Here is a 19,978-nt window from a genome sequence, read left to right as displayed (position 1 = left end):
TGGGTCATTATGGCCTCATTCATACCTGGTCTGACAGCTCTGAGGGCTGTGAAGCGGCCTGGCAGGAAATGTCTGTAAACACAGAGGAAACAGAGTAACGAGGAATACTGGAACACATGCGCCAATCTGCTGAAGTCCGTGGGCCTACACGCCTGTTGAAAATTAGCCAATTAAATGTGCAACGCAAGGATCATCTCCACTCTGTATATACAGATCATCCAGTTCAGGATTAGGGCTCTTCCAGCTAGGCAGTGCAGCGATATAGATAGCAAAAAACTTGTGTCTAAACACTCTACTGAAGTGGTGCTTCTGCCCCTCACCGAGTTGTATTTCCAGCAGTTGCAATAAATGAATCTGATTTTCTGATTTTGATTTGATTTTGTCCCACCTACAGCAAAAATACAATCTCTGGAGTAAGCCATCCACAGAAAGGAAGCATCTAACTGCCACCAGGTCGCTTTGCTGGATTTGTTCACAAAAGAGTTTCTCTTGTGCAAGTTCCAGCACACAGGTAACACAACAAAAATCTAGGCTTGGCCTGGGAAGTGAATGGGGCAGATACGAACTTTGCTAAAGGCCAACTTCATGGTGGTGCTGAATTCCCCACCTCTTGCTCTCCAAGCAGGAACCTGAGCCCCCATCTCATCTGAGACTCAGTCCTTAGATATACTCAACACAGTATATTGAATTAAAACCCTGGGGAAACCTCTACCTTTGTTGTGAGGGAGAACCTGTGTAGAGTATCGAGGTAGGGCAAGGGCAGGGATAAGTCTCAGAGGGCTGAGGAGCAGAAGAGAAGATGGGGAACATGTTATCTGCGGGGCACAGATCTTGATGCTGCAGGGGCGTTCTGTAGGCTCAAGGACGCTGTGCAGGATGTGTGCTGCATCGCTCCTGCCCCTGAACAGAGAGCTGCAGCTCAGATCATCAACAGCCTGAGGCAAGATTCTTTCCCACCCCCTTTTGAGTTTTTTTTAGGATCGATCCCCGGTGGCTTCACTTCAAATAGTAACACCACCACACCTCGCCTCCCCTTTAACTAACAAGCCCAGAGGCCAATCCTAATGAGGCTCCAGCTCTGGTTGCTCCAGGTCCCGTAACTGCAGGAGGCTCAAATTAATTCAGCGATGATGTTCAGCAGGTCATCTAGAGAGCTGTGTATGAGCGGCTTCTTTTCCAGGGGACATCTACATGCAGTAACGAGTGAAGTCCCTTGACATGTCTTTCTTCTGAGGTACTGACAGGACTTGGTACAGATTCCTCTGAGGTGCAGTGTGCTTAGGTCTGCTGCTACTATGGTCTGCTGGAGACCCAGGCGTTCAGCACATTCATAGGTGTTTTATAGCCCTATTTCCTTGAACGGCATCGTCCCCTATCTTCTACACCCAGACTAAGGCTGGGCAGGTTCCAGGTAATTAAGCAAACACCTAACTTTAATACTATGACATGTAAATATCTTTTCAAGTCCGGGACTAAAATTTTAGCTGAACTCGCAAGGATAAAGAAAGGAAACCATTTAGCCTATGAAGGTGATGGTAACAGCATGTCCTAGTTGACATCGCTGGTATCTCAGGTCCTTTTAAACCACAAACTGACCACACAAAATTAACACTCCTGAGTGGTTTCTATGAATATCTATTTCTAGTGACAAAGTTACAAGAAGCCTTGTGACCATTTTCAAACCTTCTGTGATAACTTCACTGAAGCTGGTAACTGTTCATCTGTCCTGCTGTGGTCATGCATATCTCACCTCTCTCCTTCTTGAGAGCACATCCTGTTTTGCAGGAGGACTTTGATATAACTCTGCAAGATGAAAAAAAAGCCAAATAAATGAGGCAACACGAATCCAGCAATTAAGAATAAAGCTCCAAACTTTATTCATTGACTTGAATACAACAGTGATGCAGATTACAGTGGCACAGAAGTGCAATATGTGCTGTTTGCGGTATGACAGTGGAAACACTAATTGTACAGAACAGCAACCCAGCTCAACTTTTCATTATGCTTACAAGCAGACTTACTGTACAGACAAGACATTGATTCACTTTTACAGAGACTCAGAAAGAGAGCTGTCTCACAGATGAATGGAAAACACAGGGACACCTCCCCAAAACGCTGGTTTGTAACACGTGGAGGGAGGAGAAAAGAAAAATAAAATAATAAAAAATCCTATTGCCAAAATCTACTGATTTAAAGGGAAATACACCTTTGAAAAATTAGTTTCAGTTTCCAAAGCTTAAAAAAAACCAGCCCCCAGCTGTAAGGCCCCCTTACAGGAGGAGTTGTCAGCAACCACCAAGCTGCACTGCTTGGACAGGACTGATCCGGTAATGCAATACAGAGCTCCTTGCTGTGGGCATACCCAGCAGTCAGAGACTTACCTGGGCTAGCCAGCTGAGAAAGAGCCTGCTCCAAAGCGTGCAGATGTCAGTGAGAAGCTCCACTGATTTCAGTGTTTTGCATCGGGAGGGAAGTGCTTTCTGGAGGGTGTTCAGTGACAAAAGCCCAGGCAAGTGTCCAGTGGGACCTGTCAAAGCGCCTAAGGGAGCTAGAGACTCAGCCTGGTAAGGCACCGCTGGAATTCCCGTAGCTGCTTCTGCTGCTTGAAATGCTTCATTTCCTAATGCCTAGGAGCAAGGTCCCATGGGACTCAGCTTTGCAAGTCCTGGGAGCAACACTTGTATTAACTGTGGTGATCCTGACAAAACAGGTTACTGTTTTCCTTCAGTCATCTCTTTCTACCTCAAAAGAAAGACTGCAATGCACGTGGAAGTATTACCTCTTCACATGGACAAGCATTTTTTAGGAAATCATTAGCAGAAATCTTATTTCCCTGCTGGAAGCCCTTTGGGCAACAAATAATTCATTTTGCATACAGGCAAACAACATTAATGGCCAATTACATTCCCACTTCCTGCACTGATGCTTACATTAAAATTAATAATACTTATTCTCTCCCTGCCAAATGCGGGCATGACATAGCTCTTGCCAGCAGAGTTGTCTGACTAAAAACTCTGTATCTTTGCATTGTGATAGATTTTTTGTTTCTTATCTTATTAAGCACAAAAAAGGTGTGCGGGAGAAATCACAAGGCAAAACTCACCAGCCAGAGCAGTCCTGCAACCCACAGTGATAAGGGTGTTTCTACATCAAAAGAGAAAGGCGCATTGTACTACTATCACAGTGCTCAGTAGCTCTCTCTAGATCTTCGTTACATAGCAATGGGGTAAAAACATACCACATACTGTCAAGACCAGCCCTTGCTATGCATCTACCCTGAAGACTACGCTGGACTCTAGCAGGTGTGTTGACAGGGCCAAAAAGTTTGACAGGGCACGAACTGGACCATGACCTGGGGCTAACTGAATGGGGAAGGGGGCTGTGGAGTCAAGCCCTAAGTGTCTCTCTGACATGGAAAGATGAGTGGCTTTTCAGGACAGATTAGTTCATTTTCCTGTTTCCTGCACGTGTTCTATTGCATCATCATTATCATTGACTGGTATTTTTCACTGCCATGGGTAAGTTCCAGGACGTGGACATCCTCCTCCACAAACACATTCTGAAGGAAAGCAATGAATCGTGGAGTGGGAGAAAGGCTGGTTTCCATTTAGTCTGCTCTACGAGGCCACGGCCCAAATATGCCAAGATCTCCGCCTAAGTCAGGGTGAGCCAACATAAGTCATTCCAAGAGGAGTTTAGAGGATGTTCATGTTTTTACTGGGTTGGGAGTTAATTTTTTCTGTCACTTGTTATAACAGCTTCATACCATTAATGTCAGCATAGATGCTCCTTAGCCATGGGCTCCAAACTTGACTTCCCCACAATTTGAAATAGGAACCGCAGGCTCATGCCCGCATCTTCCTCTAAGTCTGCTAAACACCACCCTGGCAAACGCTGGAGAAATGAGCGTATGCCAGCCCTCCTCCTTCCCAGAACTCAATCCTTCTCCATCCATTGATATTACCTGACCAGGAGAAGCATGGCTTGCAGAAAGGCATTTCACTTTAAAATGTGTCTAATTTCACCATAACAAACTTTTACAAAAGAGACTCCTCATGACCTCCCCTGAACAGCAGGACCTCTGAACTACACAGCTGAGAAAGGATTTCCCAATTGCAACAGGGAAAGGGCAGCAAGCACTTCAGTGCTAGGCCCACAGACTTAGGACTATAGGACTTTGTAAGGAGAGATGACATCCGTCTTGACAGAAATAAAAGCACTACTGGAGCCACAGAGCTATCTTGTCCCACATACAGCTATTAAAAAACTTACTGTTCTCCTAGTCTAACCTTTCACAGCACACTGCAGCTATGTCCATAATGCATCACAAGCCATATTTAATGAAAGGCTACTTACCAAACTGAAAACAAATATGTTTCTGAGATGCCTCTAAAACCTGTCTTAAATGACACCAGCATAAGATGATAATAAACAACTAAAGAAAAAAAAAAGAAATTCTGTGAGCAAACTTCACAAGAACTTAACTCTTCTAGTTGTACAGAAAGTTTAGTAGGTTTGGGATAGGACACTGGCAGAGTTGAGATGCTGTTCCTGAACCGAGGCCACAATAGATCACATTGCTTCATTGAGAAATAGTGGAAAGCTTAGTAATTTCCAAATCTGCTCTTCAAGTTGGCTTAATTCTACTATCTTCAGAGATGATGAACAACATATTTATTTCAACTTCTGACTCGCGGTAGGCTGGAGCTTATGCTAAGTTAAGGCACGGGTATAGAGGGTATGGCCAGCTGTTCCCACTGTAACACAGAACAGTTCTCTACTTGTTCATATGGAAGTTATCAGACCAGTATCTGGAGTGGGCACAAAACCGAGTAAGTCAGATCCCTGGATTCCCTGTTAATATGAAGACTACTGCACAGGGTATTACCCTTCCATCTAAGCAGTGCCAGGGATGGGTGCTGCAAATCGTCACATACGCCTGAGGAGGCCTTTTAAATGATATCACTTGTGGCCAACCTGGGACTTCCATGATGTGGGAAACTGACCCTGCCTTTTGCACACTCAGTACATCTCAGGTATCCACAAGCCCCACAGATACAAGCACAGATGGAAGTGACAAGCTTTCTAACTTAATGGACCACTATCTATTCAACACTACACACTATTTGGAAATTCCAGGTTAACTACTCACATAGTATCTCAACTCCAAATGGGGAGTGTGCGTGCTACATGTGCACCTGTGTTTGAGAACCTGCATGTGTACATAATCCCATTTTACACGTGTGGTTATTTTGCAATGTTTTGACAGGTCTTTGCTCTTACATCACTCCTAAAGCAGAAAAGGGGGAAAAACCAAGACAAAAGCAATCAGTTCTCAGTCCTCTTAGCAATGACATTCTGTTGACAGCACTGAGTTTGATGGGACTTTATCAGAAGCTCAAATGCTTTGCAGGAGATAGAAGAATGTAAGCATGTACTTAAGGCATATTCATAGAATCACAGAATGGTTTGGGTTGGAAAGGACCTTTAAAGATCATCTAGTCCAACCCCTAACATGTCTCAAGGCTATACTGAAGAGGAGAATTACAAAGAACTGCCCAAGAAAATGCTACTCGATTGATAACTAGGAAAATGATTCATTGCTTACATAGAAAATTCTCCCTGGGGCTACATTTCTGGTTTTATTAGGTGGGAAGACCAGATGAAAGAACAGAAAATGCTGCAGTGACAATCGCTAACAGCCCACTGCAGAAAACACACACACCCTGTGGCTGGATGCAGCATGGTTTTTATGGACAGGCGATCTCTTCGCGTGTGTCTACATGTAGATGGTTGGGATAATTAAGGGGAATTAACTATGGGCATGAAATTGAAGCTCAGAAAACCCTTCATGTTCTTAATCAGAAATAAAGCAGTATTAAGTCTAGTGCAGAGGGCTGTGAACTGACTGAGTATGCTCCACTCCAGTGAGATGTGAACCAGCAGTGGCCCAAAAATCCAGTTAGAGATTAATTGTTTCTGCAGCATCTAAACTGGCTTCTCTTCATTCCTTCCCAAGCCGCAATTGCAGCTTTAAATTCTCAGTTGATGAAGCAGATACAAATTACCCTGTCATTCTTCACAGGCTAGGAGGTTGAGTTTGGGTTTTGGGTTTTTTTTATTTATTTTTTTTTATTATTTTTTCTTTTTTTCTTTTTTTCTTTTGGAGAGGAGAGAGAGGAGAGAAAACAACCTGGCTTAGTCATTTCTGAAATGACTGGGTAGTGTATTCATACATGCTGTGAGAAGTTCAATAGTGATCTAGAGATGGGGACAGAAAAACGCAGACTGGCAGCTCACATCCTTGAGAGAGCAAGTCTTCAGATCAAAAAGGTTTATTGTCAAGGTGACTTGGGCTAAAAGATCCGTAATGCCTACTATGTTTGAGAGGCAGAAGCACAGTACTGTCTGTAGGATGTGGGCTGGCAAAATTTGGAGAATTTTAATATTTAAGTGCATTAAAACTCAGTTAAGCCATCTCAAAGTTAAGCCACACCTTGCAGGTGACAAACACCGAATTTCTGAGACTCCAGCATTCTCAAAGCCTGTGACTGTAAAACACTGCTGTTCTTTTGTTGTATGGATTTGGTTTCAGTAGTCACTTAAAAATGCATCTCAAACTGCCAGTGCCCCTAACATTCTCATTTACTTCTCAGTGTTTCTCTAAAACCCTTTCAGATACTTGTTCTGAAAAATGAAGGAAAACATGTTGAACTGATCCTCGCTGCAATCTCAGTAACGTCCAGAGAGCTTACTCACAACTGAGTGTGTCACAGTGTTCACTGAGGGCTTCTTCTGTTCAGTGGGAACCGTGATGCTGTATCTGCACAGTAGCATATTCTCCAGCTTGTCCCATAGACTCACCATTCCCTTATGTCTAGGGACATGGAGCAGGTGCTGACCCCCTGTATCTGTCTCTCATATACTGAATTTTCAACTCAGATTTTATCAAAAGAACCACAGTGATCTGTTGCAACAGGACTTCCTAAACCAGCAAAGAAGAGGCAGGATTTGGGCTGTCCTGCACATTTCATGGTGAAATGCCATTTGGTGATATAGAGAGCTCAACACAGTTGTACTGAATCTCACAACTACACGGGACTGTTTCCCCTTCCTGACTTCCAGATTTTAACACCAATGTCTCATATAACAGAAAATACAAAGGTTCTGATGTCTCCAGTGCCAAAAGTTTCTGCATTAAAAATGAAACCTTGATATTCTTTGACAGACACAGAACCTAAATGACCCTCTCCCATATCAGGAGACGGGCTCATTAGTGCAGTATACATTGGCAGTTAAGCACCAAGGAAGAGAAAAAGCTGACCTTGCAGCCGCAATGAATTCATTCAATTACTTTGGTGCTCATGTCCTCCTCTGTATAGGACTTGCCCAGAAGCAGTTAAGGTATATACAGGCAGTTTTTTTAAGCTGCAGCATATTGGAAGAAGACTGAAAGCAATAAGGAGTTCAATGCAGCTCAGAAACTGTCTTGCATGATTACTCTGTCTTCAAAAACCAAGTCAGGCACAAAGGGAAATAAAAATAACCAAGGCTGGAGCTTTGACACTTCAAGAGAGGGGAAAAAAAAAAAAAAAAAAAGCCTGTTCCCTCTATTCCAAGCACAAGTGAAAAACTACATTAACTAAAAAGAGTGCTTGGCCCCATGCACTGTGCCATATTGACAACAGCAACTGCAATTTAATCAAAAAGCCTCTATTGGCAGAGCATGGCACCTTGATGGTACCTTTTAATTCATAAACATTCCTCCCTAAGAGGGATGAATTTGTGTGTCAGCTTGCAGAGAACCATCTTCCCTGCTGATGTAAAATCCTACGACTCCACTGCAGTCTGATGAGCTGTACTAGTAATTACTAGCAGGGAGTCTGTCCCGAAATCTCTGGGTGCAAACCAGGGCACACTTAAAAAAGCATTTTCTCACTCTGTCACTCCCACCCCCATCCACCCATCTCCTGGACTGAATTACAAGAAAACTGACTCTTCTCCACCATTCCCATTACTTAAATGATCTTAAATTATTCAAAGGACTGGTTAAGCTCCAGCCTTATTAATTCAAGCAGAAAGTGTGGAAGAGGAAAGACTGACAACACACAGCAATTCACTTCCTATATCCTAGCAAATATATACAAGGAGTCCATTTTCCAGAAATTCAACTGGTATGTACTGTAAGTGAGCAGAGTGCCCACATTTGCAGATTGTATCACACGAAGAAGATGCCATTTCAAAAGAGTGCCAATTAAGAAACCGTTGCGTGAAAGACCTAGTGTGACCATGTAGATAAGTTACAAAGGGCTTCTCCTTCACTACAGAGCATCTATCTTCCTCTCCATATATATACACATATATACACATACATACACGCACACACATAGATAGATGGATAGATATAAATACATGTGCGCACACACGCAAACACGCATACATATATATATATATTTTTATATATATATATATTCTTTTCCAGTTCTTAGAGTGGTTACAACTACTTTAGTCTACAAGGCATCCTAAGGGCACTTCCTGGCTCTAGCAATAAAGTCCATCATATTGTGGAGAGAAGTAAAGGGAATATCATTGAGGGAGAAGAACAGAACAGTTTCCTATCTTGTACAATATCATGTAACAGGTGGACACCTCTGAAAACTATCATTGTTTCTGAGCCCAGATATTTTCTCCCTATGTTCCAGGAGGGCAAATGTTCATCTTGTTCAATTGCTGTGTACAGAGGTGCCATTATGTGATTTTCCCTTTTTGGTGGATAAGTAGTTGCTTCCAAATAGTTTGGACTGTATGATACAATATCATTTTTTGTTGGTTTGTTTAAAGGGAGATTAAAAGAGTTTTGCTTTTTTCTTCATGTCGTTGCGTCTCCAGAGAGGTAACTTGTCAAACTCCTGTATCGTCATGCCAAATATTTCTTGAAAAACTTCAGGTGCTAAGTGACGCTTTAAAACAAAAGAAAAAAGGGAAGGGAAAAAAAAAAAAGGAGAAAAGGCAATGGTCAGTCAAAGCTAAAGACACACAACAGGAGATAGGAGTGCCTTAGGGATTTCATGTCACTATCACTGTGTAAGAGCCATTGCAGGAAATAATGCTGCTTTGGCAATACCCATATCCAAGTCCTCATGAACTCTTGTGCTCAATGAATCAATAAAATTTCGCGATTTGTTAAGTCTGAGAAGTTTGCAAAGGAAATCAGAAGAACTATTTCAGTTGCTGAATAAGCAAGAGACAGAAAAATGATTTGTCTGAAGTCACCCAACAAGCAGTGATAGACCAGAGAACAAAACCAGCTCCTGCACGCCCCTGTCCCAGGCTTTAGGCTAGTCACCTCTGCTTACATCTGGAAGTTCAAACAGACACTGGGTTTCAGGAGAGCTTTGCAGAGGGGCTGCAGGTTGACAAGCTACATTTAAAGTTTTGAGAAGGAAGATGTCTGGCCAGACTAACTGTCCAGCACATTTCTCTACCGCCAATGAAACACTTTTTGGTGCTGTCTTGTGCACAAGTTATTTCTTGTTCAGCCACTTTAAAGTGCACTGGATGGGGAAAGTGTCTCCCTGTGGCACTAATGTAATACACTGTTGAATTCTGATTAGTGATCACGTATCTACTAGTGCATAAAATGTGCATAAATGGTTACTTACCCAAATTTTTGTGGCCCCTTCCACTCACCTCCACAGAAGATTAACTAACTACAAATGACTTAAACATCCCCAGCCTTCCACTAGGCTGGTTAAGTTTTTCTGATCCACAAAGTTGTAAACAATTTTTATCTGTTAGCAGAGATTTAAATCCTCGGTTTTTTGGATATCAGCCAGTCTAACTAACTCACAGGACTTATGGATGTGTTAAAGAAAGTTAGACTTTTGATCCTCCAGGATGGCTGACACTGACTCTTAGCTAAGAGATGATCCAAGATCAAACAAAGTATTGCTCCATTCCAACATGGATCCTATGACTACAAAGCACTTCCCCAATTTTGGGCTTTTTAACAAATTTACAAGTATATAATTAATTGCTTGAAAACATAAGGGGGGTGTGAGAAGCTCAGTCCATAAGCAGGGAGACAGAGATGTCGGACTCCTGGCCCAGCACTGTTTGTGGAGATCCAGCTGCTTCCTCCCCCTGTCTGACTCCTCTTTCCCTGCTTAGTGCTGAGAAATCTTCCCAGTCTAACAAGGACCCACACTTCAGTGTTTGAGCTTTCAAGTGTGCAACAACAAACAACTTCAGCAGGAAAGAGCATTTAGGAACTTGCTTCTCTTACCTCAAGCCTGGTTCTGTCTACATCTTTTAGAATTTTATTTCGCCCTCTGTTGGTCACCATGAGCATTTCATATGGAAAAATCTGTTAACAACGTATAAAAGGGGAAGAAAGAGATGTATTTATATTCTAAAGCAGAAAGAACAAAATGTCTCTCATTTTCATAACCACACAAACATTTGTTTTCTTTTTCAAAGGAAATCACAGCTTTTTTTCTTTTCTTTTTTTCCTAAAGTTGCACAAAAGACAAGCCAATCTGGACATAGCAAGAACTTGTTCAGTATCAAACTGTCTCATATTGTAGAGCCACTATGTACTTGCCCATTCCGCTGATTTTTATGGTGTATATACTACATCAGCTGGCTTTGGTCAGACAGAGTCCTCTCTAGTCAATATACTTTCTCATCCATCAATGTGTAAGTTTATTAAGGCAAATGTATTTGTCACTTACTGGTCTAACTGATGGTTGCCAAAGTGTGGACAGCTCTAAGGAAACAGACACTTAGTGGACTTTTAAAAGATGAAATAGATGGAAGTACATTAAAAAAGGCAGCAACTCCAAATAAGCAAGATATTAATTCGTGTGGGCTACGGCATTCAAGAGAAGTCATCGCATGATTTTCTTTGCCTCTTTGGATAGTTAAAAAAATCAAACAACTGCCCACTGTGCTTGCTGGCTGTGCCATACATACATAGATTAAAGGAGATACTTTTGTAGACATATTTGTCTTATGCACCTTCATCTGCTTCAGAAAAGTATGCGTCTAGCACATTTCCCATTAACGTTTCCCTTGATTTCCCTTCACATTGCAAAGAATGTCCAGAACTTAAACATATCAGTTATTGGCCAATAACGTAATCCTGAAAGCATAAATGATTTTACTTCTGTTTTACGTGTACAGGTTCTTTGTTTGAAGTAAAATGTTTACTGTCAGTGGGTCTCAAATCAGTCTAATCCAACAGAATGCTGCTTAGAAAGGATTTCAGAAAACCATGTGCCTTAAAATCAGTTTCTGGAATCATCCCTGGCAAATAAAACTCTGGTTTAGGATTTTTTTCCTTGGGCAGACACCTCCATAAATGCCTGGAATGACTTAGGAGAGCTCATGTTCTGACAGAGCCCCTCTATAGCCCTTCTCATTGCATGTCTCTGCCGAGTAGGAAAACAGCATTCCCAGTGAGGTCCTTGTCCAACCCCTACTGAAGTCAATGAAGTTTTTCTGCAGACTTCAGTGGCAATTGGCTCAGCCTTTACTGTTATTTACAGGTCTTGTTTTACTTGCCCACTGGGAACAAGAGCGAGACACCAAAACTCTCCTCGAGAGATAGTTGAGCTATTATCAAATGCTACTAATTCAATTGTTTTAACATCAGAAAAAATTGAACCTAATCAACTTTTGTGCAGTAGTAGGCAATTAAGCTCATTCCATTGTCAACAATTATCCCAATGAACTTTTCAGAAATATAATAAATAAGATTCAGGCATCAATGAACACACCACTGAGTTTATTGTAAGTAATAATAATTTAAATAACGTGTGCTTACATACCAATTGTAAGATAAGATTCTTAGGAGATTCTGACATTGTCACAATTGTACAATTAAGCCTATACTTTGAATTACATTGTTTATGTTTGATACTGGAAATGGCTACCATATACAGCATTATAGGAAACTAAAATGTAACTTTTCATATTTAAACAGGCAGAGTTTAAGTCAAAATCTAAGGTCATAAGTACATTTTATATTTAGATATTCACAACAAGGCATGTCTCAATCTGGGGTGGCAGGATGCACAAATTCTGTCCTTTCTGGAGAACTGTTTGGTAAGATTTGGTCATTCTTAAGTTTACTGATTTTCATGTGTTTCATGCTGACTTTGAGTTGGCTTCTTTTACTTTATCAGGTTTAAGATAGCGTTGGACCATTGACATGAATAAAAATACTGCCAATTCACACATGCTGAAGGTCTGGCATCACCCTTATAAACATCAACTGAAAGTGACCTATTGTCTCATGAAAATTCCCATAAATTTTATCACTAGTAATACTGACAGAATTTGTCACCCAAAATAACACTCCAAATCACCAGGTGCAGCAGCAGCAGTAGTGGCTTTAAGAATTTCTATTGCACTGAAAAAGAAATTATTTGGAATAAAAAGTAGTATCTCAGGAGTTGAGGATGTCCCCGAGGTCTTATTTATATAATGTATAAAAACACTTGTTAATATATATTGTACTGGGGTCTCAGCTCATAAAGCTAGGGTTATTGCTTTGTACAGTTTGTCTGGAGGTGACTCGGAAGCACAAATAGTAATCTGGTTTGCAAAACGAGCTCCTCCCTTAACTGCAGAAATGCTGATCTTTGTAACTTTGGCAAAATCATGATTTCTTGGAAGGTTCACCAGCAACAGAGAAAGTTATCAGATTTAAAACACAGCCCTGGCTGAATCCCCTCTATATATTATGCTCATTTTTGACTCAGATATCTTGAGACATAGCTGCAAACCCATTTTAATTTATATCTTAAATTATATTCAGCTGACATCATTGCCTCTTTTTCCAATAAATCTCCTGAAGAATTTCTTATATAGGGAATTCAACATTATTGACAGGTGTCAGGCTAACAGCGCTGAGAGCTAAAGAACAGATCCAGACAGACATGTAGGTATCTAACTTCCGATTTGTAACAAAGATCCATGTATTTCATTAATTTTTAAATTAAGACAGCCTCAACAGCATGTTGCGAGCCACAATATTCTGTATCACTTTTCCAGCCTGACAGATCTGAGACCTTCCCATCAAGTTTGGCCTGCTGTTTTGGCTAGTGAAAGCCTGACAGAGAACTAGCTATTGAGCATCTTCAGTATTTTCATTTTGTCTCTAGAAAAGCCTCCTTAACCCAAGAAGCACACCTGGGCTGCCCTCAGCCTGCCTGAGTACTGACATCTGTAACAGGCAAAGTCCAGAACAAAGGGAGAGGTTTGGCACAGAAGGAGCAGGGACTGAGGTGAGGTAAAGAAAAACAGGGGAACTAAGATATTTCCCATATTTTATCTGCATTTCACAGTCAAATCTTCACTGTCTTGAAGGAAAGTGAATAACATCTGCACTTGCCTTTGGCTCCAACATGTTAGGCATAGATACTCCTCTGTCCATTCTCATTCCAGGGACATGACCATCCGGAAGGGACTGCATCAGATACAGGTATACATCAGACACACAGGTTACACACACAGAGGGTAAAGGCACTCAAGTAGTGGTGAAAACAAAGGTGACTTCGCTGTAAGACTTCCTTCAAGTCTTAATATTTAGTCTTATCATATAGATCATTGCCATGGCTACTGTTTACTACTGCTGTGAGGCATGCGGAGGGATCCTTCCATCCTCTCTGCCACCACAGCCTTCTGTCGCCGCTAAGGCTAGCGATAGCTCCCCACTGAGCCTACCAACATCACTTCCCAGGTAGATCTCTGGACCCCAAGACAGTGGTGGGCCCTTTCCCACCCCAGTGACTAAGTAGGGTTCTTCTCTGGACAAATACTCAGAAGTATTAATTCAGATCCCACCCAACAGCATACAAAGCACTCTTAACACCTCTGGGCTTTCCTTCCTGTCACTTACTGTATCAGCTGAGATACTTTTTTTTTGTCTCTACAATGGGACATTTTTACTATGACCACAAACAGGCATAGGGTAAAAAGGTCCTGTTTTGACACAGGTTCTGTTCCTAACGAAATAACATTTTGAGCACAATACATGGACAACTCCTCTCTCCTCATATAATGTTATTCTCTTTCCAATCATCATGATTTTGATACACCATTAACAAAATTATCCAAGTAATTAAACCCTTTCTTAAATTGCCATTTTATATTGTGATTGTGCTAAGGAGCCAGCCAGACTCAAACCATTCTGGAAAAAGCCCTGCGGACAGGATTTGGAATAAAAGGGTTTATATTTGAAAGCACACCTCTTACTGGCTCATCTGTAATGGCAGCACTGTAGAAAACTATTGATCAGCCATCTTGTCTGGAGAGCAAATTTCAGGGTAAAAATGAGGAGTTTAAGGCTCCTGGTATGGAAGAAAATTGCCTCCAGAAGAGACTTTATGTCTCTGGGGTCGGTATGAGAGGCTGGCAATAAACCCACCCTCAGCTGTCCAGAGAGGACTATTACAGAAAACTCATGTATCAACAGACAGTGGATTTTACAGAGCAAGTCACAGAACTGGTGTGAACTGTCTCAACCCAGCTCTGGGGAGGTAACAAGGAATAATCTGAGGCTGTGCCTGTTTTTCTGTTGATAAGAATCTACATTGGTGATTATGCTTAAACATGCAGGAAAATCAAAGCTATTGTCTTAAGAAACCCTTCCCTGCAGCAGAAATTCAGACTTCAACAAGAAAAGTAGATGCTTTTAGTTCTGTTGTCAGTTGATTGATGAAAACCCGTACTCTACCTGGAAATCTGAAAAGCAAAAGAGAAATCTCATCAGTTTTAGAGTGTGGAAGAACAGGAATCTGTCACAATCTACCAGATAATCTTTGTGTCTTCTGCTTCACCTGATCTTTTCAAAATCCCACCCAATTCTCTAAGGCCAGCAACCTTCCTACTTTTGGACTTTGTAAAAAGTCAAACGCTCCAAATATTGCAGCCCTTTTCATTTCGAGCAGGCTTCTCATTCAGGAAAATCAAGTCACTTTTGAAATATTAAGAAACACAAAACCACAATCAAGTGATTAAATAGCCAACTAAAATTCAAATGTGTAGAGCAGGGTTCACCTCACCTAACCTCTCCATCAGGTAGCTGTCTAGATTCCTCCACAGCCTATAAAGAGACTGTCCTAGTTTCAGCTGGGATAGAGTTAACTGTCTTCCTAGTAGCTGGTACGGTGCTATGTTTTGAGTTCAGTATGAGAAGAATGTTGATAACACTGATGTTTTCAGTTGTTGCTCAGTAGTGTTTAGACTAATGTCAAGGATTTTTCAGCTTCTCATGCCCAGCCAGCGAGAAGGCTGGAGGGGCACAAGAAGTTGGCACAGGACACAGCCAGGGCACCTGACCCAAACTGGCCAACAGGGTATTCCATACCATCGGACGTCCCATCTAGTGTAGGAACTGGGAAGTGGGGGCGGGGAATCGCCGCTCGGGGACTAGCTGGGTGTCGATCGGCGGGTGGTGAGCAATTACACTGCGCATCATTTGTACATTCCAATCCTTTTATTATTGCTGTTGTCATTTTATTAGTGTTATCATTATCATTATTCGTTTCTTCTTTTCTGTTCTATTAAACCGTTCTTATCTCAACCCGTGGGTTTTGCTTCTTTTTCCCGATTTTCTCCCCCATCCCACTGGGTGGGGGGGGGAGTGAGTGAGCGGCTGTGTGGTGCTTAGTTGCTGGCTGGGGTTAAACCACGACAGAGACACAAGCAGCAACAGAAGATGCCTGATCATAGGGTATCTAAGATGGTTGGGATCAATCTCACTTTGGTGATAACTAGCCTCCCTCTCTCTCAGCTCAAACCATTTCAAAACATTAACTCTCAAAGTTTCATAACTTTCATAAATATTAATGGTCAGTTTTTATTAAGCAATGACTGATACCTAGCTCAAAGTCATAATGAAAATCATGAGCAGCAACAGGGATTGGAAGGCATTATCCTCCTTTCTTCACTGTGGCACATTCTTTCAGACTGTGCAGTGGATGGTAATTTTCAGAGAAAGAAAACACCATAACAGAACTGAGTACATATTCCTGATAATATACATGTTACCTGTTTTCCATGTGCACCAATGCTAAAGCACTCCCTTCGCATAAACAAGGATCAGCTCCACATAGCAGATTTATCAAAATAAACCCAAACTTTTTAATAGGTATTTGCAGAGTTTGAGTTAATTGTTGAGTTTACCAGAGGAAGCTACAATGTACTGAGCAAATGCAAAGTAACCACATCCACAACCTTAAAATAAAACAGCAGAAATAATCAAACATGTTCAGTAATGAAGTGGCATCTAAAAAGGCTCCTCTTTTAGGTAAAGTTAGCCTTACCTCTAACACCACCACTCACATCCCCATAGCTGTTGTACTGACCAAAATCTGTAGACACCGGCTGTAACAGGAAAAGAGGGACATGCACATAAATTCACATTTCATGACTTCACAAGCAGGTTGGTATATGGGGAGAAATAAATTCCTTTAAGCCTTTTATTTCCCCCTCAATTTTCACAATGTTTCTTGCGTTGCTTTCTTGCCTTTTAACAATATAGTTTGTAGGAAGGGAAATTAAGTTTTGTCTGACTTCAGATGGTCTTATAAAAAACCTTGATCAAACTGAAAATCCAATACAGTTAATATGGAAATAGATACCATGGATAATTAAATCCACCTTTGCTTCTCAAAATCACCATCTCCTTACCCTGTGAAGTCCATTTTTTCCATAGCCAGGGAGAGAAGAGGTTTTGGAGGCTGAAGCATGTGCTGTTGAATGAGGAAGGGAAAAATCTTTTACTGGAAACATCCCATGAAAACTCACAAACAATAACATTTGAGGAATCAACTGGCATAAAAAACACAATTAAAAGAACTAAGCATATACATAACCAACTAAGACACACTGACTTTAAGAAACTAACATCTCAGCCCCAAACACATCACAACCTTCCACACATTCTGAAAGTTACATGCAGCTTTATCATGCCATGGTGGTAGGTCATCAAGAAAGGACACTGTAATTTTGCCAGGCTCAAAATCAATGTGGTCTCCACTGAGTTGAAAGTAATGCTCAAGGATCAGAAAAAAGAGCAAAATAACTTTTTAGTCCTTAGCTAGATAAAGTATTGCTGTGCATCTTATAATGGGACCAAGGTAAAGGACAAGGAGAATCTAAGATCAGCAGTATTTGACTGGATAGGTTCCCTGTTAAGTCTCCCATGCAGGTCCATTCAATTCCACCCTCATAAGTGGCACACGTGGTTTATGTATCATTATACCCTCTGAATCTTTCATGAATTTCCTTTCTATTCTTTCTACTGCAACTATTATTGCACTCATGCTCCCAGCTTCTGCTGCAGCACAAGCCAAGATACATATGACTAGCATACTACATCCTCTCTGTATTCACATGTTTCAGTTTGCTATTTTTTTCTACAAAGGAGAAAAGACTATTAGTTTTAGTCCTGTAACACTGTAATTGACAGATGTTTTGGTACTGACTTCAACAGGAGAATGATCAGAATGGGCAGTGCTGAGTGAATTCAAACAAGTTTGACAATTTGGCATTCTGATCCGAAATTATAGTTATTCTGCACATGTAACACTTCTGAAAACATGACATGATTCAACAGAGCTCTGTGACCCCTGCTTTCATCTGAAATGAAAATGAAATAAGGTACGTAGGGGCATTCAACTTAGTATTTGCACTGACCTCAGACATTGCATGAGCAAGACAAAGACAACGTGGGAATGACAAGGGTGTGTTTTCAAATACAGATAAAAAGATGGATAAATAGAAGGATTGTCAGCATAATGATCAATAGCACCTCTAGAGTTAATACAGCTCCTTCTGACAAGATCCTCCATATAGGAATGCAATTTTTGGTTTTTTAAATGTTATTTTTACGACAGAAGGGCATGGAATGTAGAACTTGAGGCACTGATGTTGCCAGCAATAAGCAGCTTTGGGAAAGGTACCACTGATTCCACAAAAGGCAACTGATGACTGCACTGATTATGACTGCAAAGAGGGATGGACACATCTCCAATAAAGGAGTTCTCCAACCTGTGCTAAGGTTAATAAAAAAAATCATAAGCTCTGAGTTGAGCAGGTAGACTCCAGCCCTGTAAAAATTACAGACAGTGAGGGAGAGCCACAGACATTCTCTCCAAGACCATAAATAGAGGCAACACACTTATACAACAGGGAACACAAGGAAATCTTAGTTTGCTTGGCAGCTACTCCAGTGGATGACTCCAAAGAGACTCATCTTGTCCCTTCTTGGCTCGAAGTACAGTTGCTGTGCTACAATGGCAGGTGGATGAAGACAGTGAAATAAAACCCCCAAACCCTTCTCTGGAGATCTGAGAAGGCCACAGATGTATATCAAAATCTGCAATGAGGCCAAGAATCTGAGCCACCAATTAACCAAAGCTGACTTTTGTGCTTTTTGCTCTGGAACAGAATACACCCAATCAAAATGTCAGCCAAGGCCGAAACACTAGCTGTGTTCAGAATATGCAGCCCCATTGGTAAATGTTGCTGATTTTCTGTCCCTGGGAGGAGAGATTAAACGGTGATAGGAACCACCAGTTTAAGCAAAACGTGTTATTGTAATTTAATAACCCAGCCTATTAGCATGTGTGTGATGTGATAGTCACTGAATATTTTACCTCACTGCTTATCTATATTGGAAAATCTCTCTCCTCAAAATTGCCTGAAAATTCTCAACCTCATATTTCTTCTAATTAAAAAACAACCACAACACTCCTCCTGTCACCAAAACCAGCTAATAAATTAGGCCACTCTTTGAGGGGAGAATACCACACATACACATATGAAGCCGTCTTCCCAGTGATCTCTTCTGGGAGACTGCTTGATATGTGTATATGTGGTGTTCGTTATCCACTGTTCATTATTAGCTTTATTGCCTACATGTATTACCTGGAGAATCGTAACGACTGGCAGAAAGGGCTGACCTATCGCGACTCTCCTTTTCCATCTCTTCTTTCAGTATCAGTTGTCCCAGACCAGAGTTGAGCTATTAAATGGCAATTAAAAAAATATATCAATAAAATAAAGCTGATTGGGGCATTAGTAGAAATTGCTTGCAGAAAACAAAGGGGCACTTTTTGGGTGGTGTTCAGAAACGGCATGAAGACAAGCTTATAACCACCTTCATGAGCTGCTCCTCCTGCAGCTGCCGGCGTCTCTGTAGCTCCTCATCATCTTCCTCTCTTCCACTTGATCTGCGTCTCATGTCAGCTCCTGCTTCCATAAAACCACAGTACAGAGAGAGCTTTGTGTATCAGTTCAACTGCAGCTTGAAGATTTCAATGCTAGTTCAAAGTACTGGTCAGTTTGATTTACTGAATAAACAAAACAGTATTCTCTCACAGACTCAAAAAGACTTTTTCAAAACTCACTCTTAATAAAACTCACTCAGATAGCCTGCCCTATGGCTATCAGGCTTCTTATAACATTAAGAAGTTAAACCGCACATGAGTTCCAAACCAAGCAACAGTCCTGGACACAAAAGCCATGAATCAATGTAATAGAAAAAAGGAGCTCAGATTGCTAGTTCTGGAACCATGGGGTTTAATGGCACCAGTAACTGTATCAGTGGCTGGAAACATAAAGTCTGATTTACATTTATACTTCTATCTAGACTCAGAAAAGTAAATCTGAATTAGTATTTCAAATGGAAAATTAAACTACATTAATCTCCTAAATGGGCACTCATATTTGGAATAAACAAGGCCTTATTTTTAGTCTAAAATGAAGCAAACTGATTTGATCCATTTGGATAAAGTTGAGTTAATTAAGACACAGGTGTTCTACATTTTAGTTCCTTACTTTTTATTCAATAATCTTTATTTTCTTGAATATTCTTATGAAATAGTCCAATTTGGACACCAGGACACTTCCATGAGTGCACAGAATATGATATTGCTGCAAGCATTTAGACAGCAGTTGTATT

The 19,978-nt window shown here is 41.1% G+C and overlaps 1 protein-coding gene across 21 annotated transcripts in view; it reads right to left on the bottom strand.

Moving 5' to 3' along the window:
* Positions 1-1,853: 1,853 nt before the first annotated feature.
* ABLIM1 (actin binding LIM protein 1) overlaps positions 1,854-19,978 on the bottom strand; it is a 212,467-nt gene continuing 194,342 nt past the window's right edge. For all 21 annotated transcript variants that reach the window (XM_030030508.2, XM_030030492.2, XM_030030493.2 and 18 more), the window contains 8 exons: positions 19,175-19,266; positions 18,943-19,039; positions 16,702-16,763; positions 16,335-16,395; positions 14,744-14,751; positions 13,400-13,474; positions 10,286-10,366; positions 1,854-8,960 (listed from right to left, as the gene is read on the bottom strand). In XM_030030508.2, the coding sequence (XP_029886368.1) occupies positions 8,847-8,960; positions 10,286-10,366; positions 13,400-13,474; positions 14,744-14,751; positions 16,335-16,395; positions 16,702-16,763; positions 18,943-19,039; positions 19,175-19,266 (590 nt within the window). In that variant the 3' untranslated portion in view covers positions 1,854-8,846. The remainder of the gene's footprint in view (positions 8,961-10,285; positions 10,367-13,399; positions 13,475-14,743; positions 14,752-16,334; positions 16,396-16,701; positions 16,764-18,942; positions 19,040-19,174; positions 19,267-19,978) is intronic.

This window comes from Aquila chrysaetos, chromosome 11 (genome assembly GCF_900496995.4).
Source record: "Aquila chrysaetos chrysaetos chromosome 11, bAquChr1.4, whole genome shotgun sequence".
Taxonomy (NCBI): Eukaryota; Metazoa; Chordata; class Aves; order Accipitriformes; family Accipitridae; genus Aquila; species Aquila chrysaetos.
Note: the sequence above shows the minus strand (reverse complement) of the source record. Positions and strands in the feature narration are given on the sequence as shown.